General features: G+C 42.9%; 3 protein-coding genes across 3 annotated transcripts; all 3 read right to left on the minus strand.

The window, feature by feature from the left end:
- Positions 1–350: 350 nt before the first annotated feature.
- Positions 351–2,204, minus strand: LOC123054567 (ubiquitin). Its single transcript, XM_044478360.1, has 4 exons — positions 2,035–2,204; positions 1,345–1,555; positions 882–948; positions 351–607 (listed from the first exon to the last, which is right to left on the minus strand). The coding sequence occupies exons 1-4, from the start codon at positions 2,135–2,137 to the stop codon at positions 560–562; spliced, it is 429 nt and encodes a 142-aa protein (XP_044334295.1). The 5' UTR covers positions 2,138–2,204; the 3' UTR covers positions 351–559.
- Positions 2,205–4,951: 2,747 nt separating this feature from the next.
- On the minus strand, positions 4,952–13,440 carry LOC123055936 (uncharacterized). Its single transcript, XM_044479740.1, has 4 exons — positions 13,335–13,440; positions 12,741–13,085; positions 5,950–6,171; positions 4,952–5,441 (listed from the first exon to the last, which is right to left on the minus strand). The coding sequence occupies exons 1-4, from the start codon at positions 13,438–13,440 to the stop codon at positions 5,326–5,328; spliced, it is 789 nt and encodes a 262-aa protein (XP_044335675.1). The 3' UTR covers positions 4,952–5,325.
- Positions 6,203–11,228, minus strand: LOC123054565 (uncharacterized). The gene is made up of 2 exons (XM_044478356.1): positions 9,126–11,228; positions 6,203–6,744 (listed from the first exon to the last, which is right to left on the minus strand). The coding sequence occupies exons 1-2, from the start codon at positions 9,769–9,771 to the stop codon at positions 6,680–6,682; spliced, it is 711 nt and encodes a 236-aa protein (XP_044334291.1). The 5' UTR covers positions 9,772–11,228; the 3' UTR covers positions 6,203–6,679.
- Positions 13,441–15,529: the final 2,089 nt, after the last annotated feature.

Consider the following 15,529-nt stretch of genomic DNA (forward strand, 5'->3'; position numbering starts at 1 on the left):
GTGATGGTGTATGGAATAGGTGTATGATGTAGCTCGCGTAGGCCGCCCCTCATGTCAAGCTCAACTAGATTAGTTATAAATTTTCGTCAGCGCGGTTCAATGATATTTGTCGTGCGGTGGCAATGCCTTGGATTAAGATTAGATGGGCACTCTGATCAGGTGAGGGCGAAAATAAGGATAAACGTCCACACAAGTGGAGCGCCAAACATGGGGGTTGAGCCTGCAACCCAGAGACATGTTTGCTAGTATATGATCGTAATCCTAGTGGATCATTGATTTAGCCTAGGTAAAAAGGTGGGGTGTGACAGCAAAAGTCCGTAATAAGAACGCACTCAAAATAAACAACTCAGTATAAATCAGGATATTTGATAGATAATATATTCCAAAGCATACATAGGTTCAAAATCCAACAGGACTATCAACTGGACAAATCTTAGACTCCACTATATATGACGACGCTAGACGATTCAGCGAAATCCAACATGACTTCAAACAAGGGACAGAACTTAAACTCCAATATATATGACGCTAGACGGTTGATTCAGCATATTTCCAACGTTTAGGAAGCGTTGGCAAACTTGGACATAAACCTCTTCTTTTCCCTTAGCTGATAGAGAAGGTAAGAAAAATTATTACTAGAACAAAAGTAATTCAGTTTAATTATATGTAATTATTTTGCACGACAACATTATACAAAGCTGACAATAGTAACCAGGAATAACTCTAAGCATGCAATGGTGACATATTGCTCAAAAGATTAAGGCCGAACAAGATATTTAGTGATATGAAAACCAAGAACAGCTAAATAGGACAGATGTTAATTAACCTCTGGGTAAAGGGGTAAAGCACTTCAATAACACGGGGAAATAAGGTTCTCTCACCTGATTGTTATGGCCACACTTCTTCTTACGGCAGTTGGTGGCCCTGGTGGGTAGTCGTGCATAGCACCTGCAAGGCAGTGACTATTTGAGACAAGTCTAATAATTAATCAGTGACTTCAGTTTAAGCATTGGTGACAACTCTGTCAAAGCTTTTACAGTTTCGAGGGAGTACTATGCACATCTTAATTAATCATGTGCATATCAACCATGTAGTTAATTTCAATATATAACTGCAAAGCAAAGAAAGGAGATGATAAATTGAAGGTGAGATCGATCAAGCTCTGTTTGGCAATTCAAATCTACGTCTCAGGAAGATGTAATGAAAAGCATGCTAGTTGCCTCGATTAAACAACAACACACAACACATATCTACACACGCATAATCTCCAAGCTCACAATTCAAGCGCTGCAACTGCAACCATAGGCACCGAGAAAAGGTTCGTTACTGGGATCGAGTGCATACCTGCGGCAGACTAGTTTGTTCTCATTGTACTTTTGAGCAAGGATGCGGAGGTTGGGCTCAAGGTTCTTGGGGTATCCACCTCTGCTGCCGCCGCGGAGGCGCAGCACCAGGTGAAGCGTCGACTCCTTCTGGATGTTGTAGTCGGCCAGAGTGCGGCCATCCTCTAGCTGCTTCCCTGCAAAGATGAGGCGCTGCTGGTCCGGCGGGATACCTACGGTTAGGAGTGGCAAAAGAAAAGAAAAATCACAATTAGTAACTCGCTCGTGAAGTTTTCAGTTTGATGAAGGATCATGAAAGTAAACTGAACAACGTGTTAATTGATTACTACTCCCGGGACGGGAGTACTAAACAGGGGTTCTTCAAACAAGAAGCAAATCCTACAGCAAGGTCAAGAAACAGCCGGTCCAAAACTATCTAACCTCGAATAAGCAGAAAAGTTTTGATCTGCTCTGTTTCAGATCGAGATTGTTAATCTAAGACAGCATGGAGGGTGAACTAAATTCGACGGATTTAGTTGGTAGTGAGGTGCACATGGTAAAATAATCAAACAAGAGAAGCAAAAGGCAAGCCTCTACGAAGACCAGATTAGTTGTGAGGTGCGCAACGCTGGTGAAGATGCATGATCGATCGGCCAGCAAGTAGACGGAAGAGATGGCGCAGTGATTCGAGACGGGGACTGAACATGTATACCTTCCTTGTCCTGGATCTTAGCCTTGACGTTGTCGATGGTGTCCGAGGACTCCACCTCGAGCGTGATGGTCTTCCCGGTCAGCGTCTTCACGAAGATCTGCATCTTGCCGTGTCGTTGATGGCTCTCGTTCTCCTCTGGACGGGTTGTGATTGGTGTTGGTACCGACTGCTGCATGCTTGATGTCCTTATATAGGCAGGGAGCCGAGGGAGGCAACGGGGCCGCTACGGAAAGCCCCAGAACCCCAGCTTGCAAAGGTAGAAACGGGAGGCGTGGCCGCCAAGAAGATCGCGACTTGGTCGGGGCTGCGGTTGCTGGGCTTTTGGTCCATATAACTAAACCTGGCACAGTTGTTGAACCGGTCCATTCAGAACAAATGGCCCACAAGGCCATTCAGTGATTTTAGTCTTGCAATTAATAAATTCTCAAAAAAAAGTCCTGCAAATCTTTTTCCACATTTGTTATTCTTTCGGTTTTCAGGCAACAATCGATTCCTTGCGAGGCGCAAAGCACCATGCAGAACGACAAGGACGATGCGTTTGACCGCAACATCACCGCCACAGTGAGGTGGAGCTTAACGGGTGCGGGTATGATGCGGTGCCGGGAAGGGGGGGGGGGCTCTGGAGAAGGGAGGGGCATTTATAGGGATGGTAGAGGCGGCACGGACATGACAGGTGGCAAGGCAGTGAAGTCAGTGGCGGGTCATGGGGGATGACGATGCCGGTGCCGAAGGGCGGGTCGATGGCGGTGAAAGGAAGACGAAGGTGGCAGGGGAAGAGGGAGGAAGGCGAAGACGCGGGGGAGGAATCAACTGAAACCTGAACTTTCTTGGGGCACTGACTAATAGACGCTCTTTTTTCCAACGAAAAAGAATCACAGCAAAAAAAAGTTGACATATTACTTATGTGTTTAATTTTGGTTTACCGCATTTAACAATCAACGGTGTGAGTTAGAACTTCTTTGTTAAGAAGGGCATGATAGCCTTGTGAACATTATGGAAACTCACACTGTTTGTCATTGGGTGCCTAAGTATGTAAGTACGTTCCATACACCCATTCAATTTTATATTTGTACACTTTTTTAGTATTAATTAGTACTACATTATTTATTTATCCATTCATTTTTTTGCTAAAACATTTTTAAAGATTAATAAATAAAAATATTGTTGTTGGAAAAATGTTGATCGTGTATTTGAAAAATGGTCACCGTGTATATGAAAATATTCACCATATGTTGAATCTTTTTTTATCATATAATAGAAATATGTTAGCCATGTATTTGGAAAAAAATTATCGCACATTTGGAATATGTTCATGTGTACGACAAAAATAGAACAAAATTAAAATAAGAACACTAAAAACAAGAGAAAAGCTGAAGAAAAACTGAAATCCGAGCATAAACCGAGAAAATAAACAAAAACAAAAGAACATGCCCTAAATTGCGAAAAATAGAACAGTAATAAAAAGAAACCAAACCATAAAAAAACAGCCTAGAAAAATGAGAAAAGGGTCTACCCAAAAGACGCTCGATTGACAAGACATTCTATTTTGAATTTTGATCTCATGAAAAAAGCAATACGACAACTTCCCCTTTTTTTGCGGCGAGAAAAATCCCCAGCAAAATTGTCTTGTGACAACAAGTTGCGCTAGCTACCAGGGAAGTTTTATGATAACCTTTGAAAGTGGTGCCCCTGAACTAGTTATTTCAGCTAAACTAATATATAATATACTTAATAATTTTAAAATAAAATAAGTAAACGTATTTGTTTGTTATAAAAACGTCTCCTGTACTTCTATTTTTTTTATAAGTTGTGTTCACATATTTTGAAATGGTTTCATTTACTGTGTTTTTTACTCCGCATATAAGATTTATCTAAAGTCAAACTTTATAAAGTTTGACCATGCTTATAGGGAAAAATATCAACATTAAAAATACCAAATCAGTATCAATAGATGCATCATGCAAATAATTTTCAAATTATATAACTTTAATATTTGGATGTTGATATTTTTCATATAAATTTGGTCAAACTTTACAAAGTTTGACTTCAAACAAATCTTATATGCGGAATAAAAGAAACATATTGAGTAATTTGAAAAGCTTGTACTTCTAAAAAAAGTACTCAAGCATTCCAAAATATGCATGTAATATAAATATTCTTCATGTATTTTTCAAAAAATGTGTAATTTCAAAAATATTTCCAGACCTCTAAAACATATTCTTGTAACTTTTAAGTGTTCAGAAAAGATCTTCATATTTTTGAAAAAAGATTCGCCTAGTTTTTTCTAGAAAAGTGTTTTTCTTAAAAGTTATTACATGTTTAAGAAATGTTTGGTTATTTATAAAAGTATATATATTTAGTTTAAACAATAGGAATATATTAATAAATAAATAAAAAATGAAAATAAAAAAGAATAAAAAAATGGAAGACAGAAAAAAAACCAGGTGAATAGAGATTTCTCAAAAAAAAAAAAACAGGTGAATAGAGTACCAGAAGCGGCAGCACCTAGAGAAATCCATCTGCCTATACTACGACGATGGACCTCCGAATCGAGTGCCACAATCTAGCTAGTGTTGCTTGGCACATTTACATTCAGGTTCAGATGTTGTAGTAATACGATCTTGTAACTCTACATCCTAATTCTGCAACTACGAATAGATCGAGTATGGCCCCTTCCCTTCCCTGGGATGAAATGCACCACGAAAGAGTCGCGCTGGAAATTTCATCTATAAATCTACGGTAGGACCTGATTGACACGGGCTGGCAGTATATATGGGGCAACAAGCATGAATTCTGTGAAGGTGACAAGGTAATCTGATTTCACTACTGCAACTCTGTTTGGCACGCACATGCAGACGGCATTTGGTTTCCTAACAAAATGGGCACCAGATAGAGATGTGGCAGCAGCAAATGCAGAGTTGCAAACATTATTTTGGACAACAAAAGTTTGCATTTCCATGTAATTAATTAGCAGGAAATGCTGGCCTGAGAAACTAGATTCAACCATATATAGGACGTGACAGAAATATGGGAAGCAAGAGCACTACTTGACTTCACCATCATTCAAGCTAGCTAGTATAGACCTCAAATACTTGATTTCATCATTCATGGAAGAGCGAATTGCAGTACTACGACAGAAACTAGTAATACAGCAACTGCTAGCTAGCATCATTTATGGTTCTAGATTCCAGAAGCAACATTTTAACTAGGATGAAACTTCATATTCAAGAAACTAAGACTCCAACCAAACTTTGAACTCCCAGTTAATCCAGCTATGGCATGTCACTTGGGTCATGTTTCCAATGCTTCAGTGTAAGCGCAGCTTCTCCTTGGGCCTGATGTCATTGCTGTGGCCGCACTTCTTCTTGCGGCAGTTTGTAGACCTGAGGGGCAGGCGTGCATAGCACCTGCAACGCAGAATCATGGACAAGTTAGGATATACGTACTCTTGTGAATGACTAGTACACTTGAAAGGCAATTAGAGCAAGGCCCCCTCAACAAGTATAGTACTTGATAGAAAGTACTAGTTCGCTTGATCCAAACCACGCAGAGATATGATCTACATACGCAATCGATCCCCATCCAACAGACGACAAGAACAAACATCGCAATGCACAATTAAGCTTCTATCATGCATATACATCCAGATACAAACATGTAAATAACAACAGCATATCAATGTATAGTGAAAGAAATAGTCCATCTACACCTCAACTAGTGCTTGATAAAAAGTATGCTAATTAATAAGCTGGAGTAGTTATCTGGATCCAACCACACACAAAGATATGATCCCCATTGAACAGAGCACAACAGAAACATGGCAATTGACAAGCTCATAGACATTCAGACACAAACATGCATGTAACAGCGGCATGTCGATGGATAGTGAAAGAAATAGTCCAAAGGTGTACATACTTGCGACACACAAGCTTGTGCTGCCTGTACTTGAGCGCAAGGGCGAGCAGGTTAGGCTCCAACCTGCATGGGTAGCACGATCCCCTGTCACCGCCGGCGAGGCGCAGCACGAGGTGAAGCGTGGACTCCTTGTGGATGTTGTAGTCGGCCATGGTGCGGCCATCCTCGAGCTGCTTCCCCGCGAAGATGAGGCGCTGCTGGTCCGTCTGGAACTCTGGATACCTGCGATTATTGAAACCAACACAGGGTCCGCAGTTAGTTTGGCACCACAAGACGCCGCAGTTTTTATTGGAGGAGATGATGAAATCAACCAAACTGTACGCTGTGAAACAGAGGATCTGCTCAGATCCAAGACGATGGTATAAAAAAGGGGAGTAATTTGTCCAACCGCGAGGTCAATTGCAAGGCAATCCAACAGATAAGCTTTTTTTTGAATAAAAGAGGTTTCCCTCCGATTTCATTAATGAAACCAAAAACGGACTGAGTTCAGAAGTCTTACAGCGCACCAGGCCATACCACTAGTTCTAGGAAAGCTACCTACTACCCCCGCACCCTATCAACACAGGAGTAGAATAGCATTGCTTACATCCATCGCCAAACCAACTAGTTATTTAAGCAAGTTTTAAGATTACAAGCTAACACAAAAGAGGAAGGGGAAGGCCGGTTCTTCGCTGATCAGGCCTCCAGACGACAAACACCCATTCTCCACCCCTGCGTCACCTTGTACACCTCACTTGCCACCTGCTCGATTAGCTTTGCTCTCAGCTGTATTAGTCTTTCCTCCTGCTTTTTTCTCTGCAAGATCGACCAATCCACAATCCAGTTACACATCAACCGGATAAAAAACATTGGATCATGAATCTTTTTTGCTCTGAATATTATATCATTTCTACATTTCCAGAGCGACCAGAAAATAGCCGCGCTCCCTACTAACACCATTTTTTTCTCTGGTTTCTTAAAGGTTTTTAACCACCCCCAGGAAATCATTCAGGTTAATGGGACATCGCCTAAGATCAAAAGCACATTTGATTAAACTCCAGACTAGTCTGGCTGCAGAGCAATCAAAAAATAAATGATCAATAGTTTCCATCTTTCCACAATACACACATTCTTTTGCCCCTTTCCACCCTTTTCTCAGCAAGTTATCTTTTGTTAATATACTCCTCCTAGTTACCAGCCAAAGAAACATTTTAATTTTTGATGGAATTTTCGTTTTCCACAAGAACTTGTGTGGAAATCCCACTCCATCATTAATCAGAAAGGAATACAAGGATTTTACTGAAAACTTCCTATTTTTTGTTAGCATCCACATGGGTTGATCAACTCCCCCATGCATCCTAACCACCTCACATCTTTGTTTTAAACTGTTCTAGAGTTCGTTTGTTTCAGCATTAAGATCTCTCCTGAAGCTAAATCCCTCCCACCCCTTATTCACAGCTTCTGCCACAGAGATATTGTGGTCAAAGCTGGTATTATAAAGCCTAGGGTACACGTCCTTCAGGGGTCTAGATCCAACCCACCAATCCTCCCAAAATCTGGTTGCATTCCCATCCCCAATCTTTTTTTTAACATGTTGAAAATAGAGTTTTTTTACCTCCATCAAACTACACCAGAATTGAGAGTCACCTGGCTTTTTTTCCAGACCAGACAGACATTTATTTTGTACATATTTAGCCTTCAGAATGTTCACCCAAGTTCCAGATTCAGTCTCTAGTTTCCATAGCCACTTCACTAAGAGGGCTCTGTTCATTACTTCCAAGTTAATGATTCCAAGCCCCCCTAAATCCTTTGGTAGACAACAAGTTCTCCAATTAACCAAATGATATTTCTTTTTGTTTTCATCTTCCTGCCAAACTAATCTAGCTCTAAAGAAATCAGTCTTTTTCCTCACTCCTCCAGGGAGAGGGTAAAAAGACATCATGAAAAGTGGAATGTTTGTCAAGTAGGCCTGCACTAGGGTTACTCTCCAAGCATATTGAGAAGTCTCCCCTGTCAGCATGCACATCTTTTTTTAATTTTTTCAGTGACCCCCTTCCAAAATTTATTCCCCAGCCTGACATCAGCTACTGGTAATCCTAAATATTTGATAGGCATTTTCCCCACCTCACATGTGAAGATATCTTGGTATAGCCTAGTTTTGTTAGCTGCTTCCCCAAACATGAAAATCTCACTCTTATGAAAATTTATAGTCAATCCTGACATCTGTTCAAAGGCCGTTAGTATGAATTTTAAATTTTTTGCATTATTTTCATCATCTTGTAACAAGAAAATTGTATCATCTGCATAGTGAAGCATATTCACTTCACAGTCATTTAATTCAGAGAGTACCCCTTTCACAAAACCTCCTTGCATTGCATTATCCAGGCTAATGGCTAATGCATCTGCAGCAATGTCAAAAAGCAGTGGTGATAAGGGATCACCTTGCCTCAATCCCTTAAAGGTTTTGAAACAAGGTCCTATTTCATCATTTACTTTCACTCCTACATGTCCCCCCACCATAGTACGCATCACCATGTCACACCATTTGTCAGGGAATTTCTTAAGTTTCAGCATTTTATATACAAATGGCCATTTGATCTTATCATATGCTTTTTCAAAATCTACTTTGAATAGAAGACCACTCTGTTTCTTTTTGTGTATAGTGTTTAGTGCTCCTTAATAGTTTCCTGGATCCCAATAAAATCCAGTTTCTATTGATTATGCATTCCTTAATGAAGTTTTTTTACTATCTTTTCCAATACCCCTTACATTCCAGAACATTCCAATCATACTGTTCCTATTTTTGAGTTTTCTTTCTCCTCCTCCCAATTATACTACCTGTCTTCCCACAGGAGAACCCTGGTGAGTTCAAGCTATTCCTTTTTGTTTTAGCAAAAAAGCTTTTAGATGAGTAAAATGATCCATTTCTAATTCAGCATCAGAGTGATCATCTCCGGAGCAAATTTCCTTGAGATCCACATCTCCAATATCTATGAGGTTAGGTTCACCAAGTTGACCTTCCTCTTCTTTTGTTTTACAAATATTTTGTAAATAGAATTCTTTTCTACACTGCTCCATTCTAGCTATGATATCTAGATTAGATTCAATCATATTAATAGAGCAACCTAGGTCAATTCCAATTTTATCTGCCATATCTAGCAAGGAAATATCATGACAGTTCAAATTCTGAAACTTACCGTAATTATCTTTGGCAGTTGCTCTTTTCTTGGCCAACTCTTCAATTTTTGCATCCTGTTTGCCTGCCAATCTCCCACACCTCCTCAACTGCTCCTCCTCTGTCTCACTGTTTCCTGTTTCTTTATCTCCTGTTTGCACCCCTACCTTAGTACCAAAGGAAACAAATTCTTGGCTAACATTAAAGTCCACTGCCTCATTGTAATTATTGTGCTCATCTTCCTTTCTGTCAGTATCCATGATTCTCAGATCAGCATCAGTAATCTCCTCCATTTCTTTCTCTCTTGCTTCCCACATCTCAATCTTGTCCACACATCTATCAATCACACCTTGTTGTTTATTGATCAGTTCCATGAGCACTTTCTTGTCTTGTTCCAGTTCCATGATTTTCTTTTCTTCTTTCATTCTGAGAGTTTTTTGTCTTGCCTTGTCTTCCTCTAGGTCTGTCACTTTCTTCATGATCATTTCCATACTTGTCTCCACTTTCCTTCTTGCCTCCATCTCCAAAGCTTGTTCTTTTTGAATTCTCATTATTTCCTCGTTTTTCTTCTTCAGCTCCTCAAATTGTGCTAATCCCAAACTTCCCAAAGAAATCATCTCTTTATTCCCTATTCCATTATCATCTCCTCCCTTGTGTCTTTTCCTCATGACTTCCTCACTGTTTCCATCTCTATTCCCTCATTCTCCTGTCTCTTATGTTCTCCATACCATCCCATCTCTACCACACTCTCTAGTTCAGGAACAATCTTGTATATCATCAAGTCTTTATCTGTGATTTCAGTATATGCTGGAATTTTATCAAAGTCTCTTATTACAATCTTTGCTCTAATCTTCTCCTTAGCAATGGTGTTCATGTCAATCTCCAGTACAGGTCCAAGAGTTGCAGCCACCTTACACATCCCAAAAAATGCCTAAAGCACTTAGGAACTTTTCCATATAAGGCCCAGATAGTATGTAATTTGCCCACTGCTTGTGAGTCAAAACTCCACCCTTTTACATTTATCACTGCACCTGAACCCAACAATGTAAAGTCATTGCATTTGCTCAATTCAACCAATCTTCCTTTGTTTGGGAACCTGACCAGGAAAGCATTTTCTCCATGTTTCTTGCACCTCCACTGCCAATTCCAATTGAACATGTAATGCATTCTGTCAACCAATTGAGTTTCATTGGTCACTCCTGACACCACTGTGATTATAGCCATAGGGTTTGAGTTTTCCAATTCCAAGACTTCTTTTGCACTCTGAACCAGCAGAACTCCAAGCCCCCTGGCAGCATATCCAACAAATTTGGGTACTGGCTTGATTTGTTTCAGCCAGTTGCACTCATCTGTCACATGGTTTTTCTTACCACAAATCACACAATGCCCAAGGGGCAGTCTTTGGTCAAATGATTTGTGTCTTTACATTTGTTACAGAACATCTTGTTCTGTCCTCCAAATCCTGCCCTTCCTCCCTCCTGAGAACTCCTAATAGCATAATGATCTCCATTGCCAGTACCAAATCCCCTCTGTCCTTGATTTCCCCTATGTTGTGGATCACCAGAGCCTCTCTCCCTTGATTCCCTGAACTCTTGGAGTATTTCACCCCCTTGTTTGTCCCACTGTTTCTGAACTCAATTCCCCATGGCTCTGTCCAGCACCAGCCCCAGATCTGATGTTTGTCTCACTGCCAGAAATAACTTTGCCTTGTGAAATTTGTGCTAGCAAGGCATTGAGCAAAACCTGTTGTTGCTGTATCAGCTCCTGTCCACTTTTTTCCAGAGATCCAGAGGCCTCCCCCTGCTCAATCCCAGGGCCTTCTTCTTTTCCTTTGTTTTTGTTTTTCGCACTTTCTCCCTCTTCAGCCCCTCCTCCGGTGGCTACTTCCTGTCTAGACTCCTGTCTCTCTTGAATCCTCCCGGTCTCTCTTCCTCTAGCAAGCTCTCTCCTCTCCTCCCATGGTGGCAGATTTCTGTAATGATTCTCCCCTCCTCCTTCCTTCTGTACTACCACCCATCTCTCCCTCCTCTGTTGTATCACCCTCTTCCTCCATCAAACCTTCCCCCAAATCTATCCATCCCCTCTCTCTCTATTCTGCGCTGCACCGGTAAACCCTAACCCTGTCTCCCCCCTTCCTTTCTTTTATACGAAGCTCAAGGTTGAGGCAGGCAAAGGATCCAGAAAGCGTATTTCTACTTCCCGTAACCACTTGCTCTGGGCCGGGCTGTCCACTAACAAGGCTCAGATCCACGGCCCAGCTTTCCAACTGCACATCCGTCTTTATTTCCCTAACCTGTTGTCTTTTTTTTTGTGATTCTACTGCCAATAGCAACATTAATCTCACAATTAGGTAAGACCAAAATCTCCTCATCTAAGCCTACCTCAGACCAGTAATCTGGTATCTCACTTTTCTGTTTCATTTTATCCATCACCAAAATACCATTCATCTCTCCTCGTTGTTTTTTGGCAATATCTACAACCATATTCCCCCCCTCTATCACCCTGTTTTTGATCTTAGTAGGGTTATCTTTTTCATCCGTTTTATTTTCCATCTTTGTCATTTTTTTCTTAATGCCTTTGCTATGACAACAAGTCATTTCGCTTTGACAATTCACAAGTAAATACTTCTGGTAAATCATTTTCTCACCTTGGGGGTCTGATGAGTCGCCGCCCTCCTCACCAGACTCCTCCCCAGCCAGCAACCAAAAACGGTTGCCGGCGGGGGAGAAGCCTATCCCTCCGCCGCAAACTTGGTCGCCTCCTGGAGCCTTGGCGAGCAGCGCAGGAAGCGAGGGGGCCTGCGTAGAGAATAGCTCTTCTCCTTCATCTTCTTCTCTTCCTTTTTCTTCTCCCCCATCAGACTCGACCCCTCTCCTAGATATGTCTGCTCCTCCTCCGACTCCGCCTCGCTGTCTTCGATCTGGATGGGCACCCAGCGAGTCCCAGGAGTGGGGATGGCCATCACTACCCCCATCACGAACTCCTCTGGGCCGGTGGGGAAGCGGCGTCGGGATCTGAAAGACCACCACTTCCTCCTCTACGCCTGGTTTCCACCTTCTATCTCCTCCATAGCCCAGACCAGGGCTGCCAGCGAGCTCACCGGAGCACCAGTCGGAGTGGTCATCCCATTCGGGGTGAGCCGCTCGTCTTCCTCCACCGTTAGATTCTTGAAGACATGCTTGGCCGCGCGCCACATCTCCTTCCTGGTGGCGAACCAGGAGACCACCTCCCTCGCCCGCTCCAACTTCGCTCCGTCTCCACTCGCGAGCTCCACCATCGCCCACTCCATCTTCATCCTCCAATCGGCCATGGTCGCCAAGGTCGTCGCCTCCGCTCTCTAGATCGGGATGTGATGAGTCGGGGTGGGTGGGGGATTTTTGCTTCGGGTGGGTCGTCTCGCCTCCGGGGGTGGGGGATTTATCCCCCCCCCCCCCCCCCCCCGCATTCATGGCGTCCGCCTCCCTCGGAATCCCCCCCCCGCAGCTCTCAACCTCCAATCCAGCCTCATCGCTAATCCGAGCCACGTGGCATGGCAACCAAACCACAGAACTCCATGAAATTTTCTCTTGATCCCGCAAGCCCCGACTGTCAATGATTCTCCCCTCCTCATCAATTAATAAAATTCGTCGAATCGCACCTTGAATGAGGAGAATTCCTCTTCGGTACTGCAGGATTCCCGCATGAAGGAGATTTGGTATGTACAGGACCGGCCAGCTTTCGTCATCTCCATCATCCTCCTCCTGGCGCTCGTCGTCGCCCTTGCGGTGGTCGTCGTCGCCCTTGCGGTGGTCGTCGTCGCCCGCGCGAAGGCCGTCGCCGATGTGAAGGTCGTCGTCGCCCGCGCGGTGATCGTCGCCGGTGCGAAGATTGCCGTCGGTGCGGTGGTCGTCGCCCACGCGGTCGTCACCTCGATCGCCTTTCTGGTCGCCGCACGAGTTGCGTGTCGTGACCCCATCCGTATCGCGGGGAAGATCGTACATGTCTACATGTGCAGCGAGTAGCTGAGTAGTGCGTGAATAGTGTCCAACAGATAAGCTAGAGGAGATATTTTCTAACCCAAGAAAAGCTCGTCACGGAGGTCGATCTCCTCTGAATCGGGGCGAGATGATCGAACAACCACATTCGATCGAACATATTACTTATAACCTGACCAGATTGAGGAGGCGGGTGCGGTAAAACCAAGCAAGAAGGCATAGTCATGGCCTCATGGGCCAAGGCGGACGGCGCGTACCTTCCTTGTCGTGGATCTTGGCCTTGACGCTGTCGACGGCCGCGAAGCTCTCCACCTCGAGCGTCATGGTCTCCGCCGTCAGCGTCTTCACGAAGATCTGCATCATCGCCGCCGGTTGCTAGTACTTGCTCACTCACGCTCTCCTCTCCTCCCTCGCCGCGCCGGGTGGTGGTGACTGGTGAAGTGATGAGAATGGAAGCGCCACGGACGTGGGTGCGGATTTGTAGGAGGAAACGCTGCCGTCAAGAAAACCCTGAATCCCTAGCCAAGTGAGGCCGCGAAGGCCGGGGCTCGGTCGGAGGAGCCACACTATGTGGCCCATTGAAGGCCCAAGTTCTAAGGCTGCTTTCATTTTCTTTCCAAACCTAATGATCTGACCATGTCTTAAAAGCAAAGTCGTCCAACTCTTGCGGAAATTATTTTGCATTTATGCATTCCAAATAGGACTCCTATATTCGCAGCATCCATGAGCTTTATAATTTGTAAAAAAATTGAGTATTTATAGGCCGATTAATATCCGGTAATTCCAATTACAAAATAAAACATGGTAACTAATATGAACAGTCCAACCTTGCAAGGTGTCAATCTGAACCTCTCGACACAATAGAAGTATTTGTACCTCTTTCTGAAATGCGAGTAAATTATACTAATCAATATATAAAAAATATTTTGCGGCACTACTTAAGATTTTAATATTTTTGTCATAATTTATTGGATTTAAGAAAAGTATCCCTGTTTTTGAAACTGCTAAGTAGTACCACAAGAAAATTAAACTGGTAATTTGTGGTTCAAAAGACCAGATAAATGGTGTTAAAGTTCACGCCAGATAAGGTAACTTGTGCAAATTTCTTGAATGTGGTAAGTTGTGTCAAGGAAAAATTTCATACCATACATAGTCTCATTTACTTTTAACGCATTAAGGTCAACCAAAACAATGCCTTAACACACTATGAGTACATGTTAATCTCAAATCACATTCCTTTGATATATTGATGTGTTGTTCTCAAGGTCTCTGGATCAAATTTGTAATAGGTGCATATGACTTGCAATTGCAATCATGAACAAATAGACATAAAAGACATAATGGTTCAGATCTAAAATCATATTACTCGGGCCCTAGTAATAAGCATTGGTCACGGCAAAGTCATAACAACCTCAATTCTCAAACAATTATTACACTAGGAATCATCAAACAATTATTACACTAGGAATCATCCCATCATCAATATGAAGTCTAATACATGATAAATCTCATACAATTCCCATCCATCCCATGTTCCTATAGCGGATTACTTGCACATCGTTGTGGAGAGCATGATGACGGTGATGGAGAAGGGGTTGACAGTGTTTTGGTGAAGAGCTGTCCTCTTCGGAGGAAAAACCCTAGCCTCCAGCAGCCCTTGGAGTGAAAAATGATGGCGGCGGCATCTCTGTGTCGCAGAAAAATCATTGATAATTTGGAGGAGGGTTTTGGAGAAATATAAATCGGGGTGCACCGGAGGCTGGCCAAGGGAGCCCCACAGGCTGTAGGCGCCTGGTGTAGGCGCTTTGGGCGCAGGCCAAGGGCGCGTACCTTCCTTGTCGTGGAACTTGGCCTTGACGCTGTGGACAACCACGAAGCTCTCCACCATCAGCGTCTTCACGAAGATATGCATCCTTGCCGCCGGTTGGAGGTTGCTCGCCGCGCCGGGTGGTGGTGGAGTGGTGAGAATGGAAGCGCCGCGGACGTGGGTGCGGTTATACACTTATGCAGGAGGAAACACTGCTGTCAAGAAAACGCCGAATTGAAGGAAATATGCCCTAGAGGTAATAATAAATTTTTTATTTATATTTCCTTATATCATGATAAATGTTTATTAGTCATGCTAGAATTGTATTAACCGAAAACTTAGTACATGTGTGAATACATAGACAAAACAGAGTGTCACTAGTATGCCTCTACTTGACTAGCTCGTTAATCAAAGATGGTTAAGTTTCCTAGCCATATACATGAGTTGTCATTTGATTAACGGGATCACATCATTAGAGAATGATGTGATTGACTTGACCCATCCGTTAGCTTAGCACTATGATTATTTAGTTTATTGCTATTGCTTTGTTCATGACTTATACATGTTCCTATGACTATGAGATTATGCAACTCCCGAATATCGGAGGAACACTTAGTGTGCTATCAAACGTCACAACGTAACTGG

The sequence above is a fragment of the Triticum aestivum genome, chromosome 2D (genome assembly GCF_018294505.1).
Source record: "Triticum aestivum cultivar Chinese Spring chromosome 2D, IWGSC CS RefSeq v2.1, whole genome shotgun sequence".
Taxonomy (NCBI): Eukaryota; Viridiplantae; Streptophyta; class Magnoliopsida; order Poales; family Poaceae; genus Triticum; species Triticum aestivum.

What these genes read in the sequence shown, in the direction of transcription:
- LOC123054565 (XM_044478356.1), bottom strand. Translation starts at nt 9,771, where the DNA reads ATGAGGAAAAGACACAAGGGAGGAGATGATAATGGAATAGGGAATAAA. An exon ending in AACTGCCAAAGATAATTACG is followed by an intron (nt 6,745 to 9,125) that starts GTAAGTTTCAGA and finishes TCGATCTTGCAG; the next exon opens with AGAAAAAAGCAGGAGGAAAG.
- LOC123055936 (XM_044479740.1), bottom strand. Translation starts at nt 13,440, where the DNA reads ATGATGCAGATCTTCGTGAAGACGCTGACGGCGGAGACCATGACGCTC. An exon ending in CAAGATCCACGACAAGGAAG is followed by an intron (nt 13,086 to 13,334) that starts GTACGCGCCGTC and finishes CTGCACATGTAG; the next exon opens with ACATGTACGATCTTCCCCGC. An exon ending in AGGAATTCTCCTCATTCAAG is followed by an intron (nt 6,172 to 12,740) that starts GTGCGATTCGAC and finishes CAATAATCGCAG; the next exon opens with GTATCCAGAGTTCCAGACGG.
- LOC123054567 (XM_044478360.1), bottom strand. Translation starts at nt 2,137, where the DNA reads ATGCAGATCTTCGTGAAGACGCTGACCGGGAAGACCATCACGCTCGAG. An exon ending in AACAAACTAGTCTGCCGCAG is followed by an intron (nt 949 to 1,344) that starts GTATGCACTCGA and finishes ACTGCCTTGCAG; the next exon opens with GTGCTATGCACGACTACCCA. An exon ending in AGTGTGGCCATAACAATCAG is followed by an intron (nt 608 to 881) that starts GTGAGAGAACCT and finishes CTTCTCTATCAG; the next exon opens with CTAAGGGAAAAGAAGAGGTT.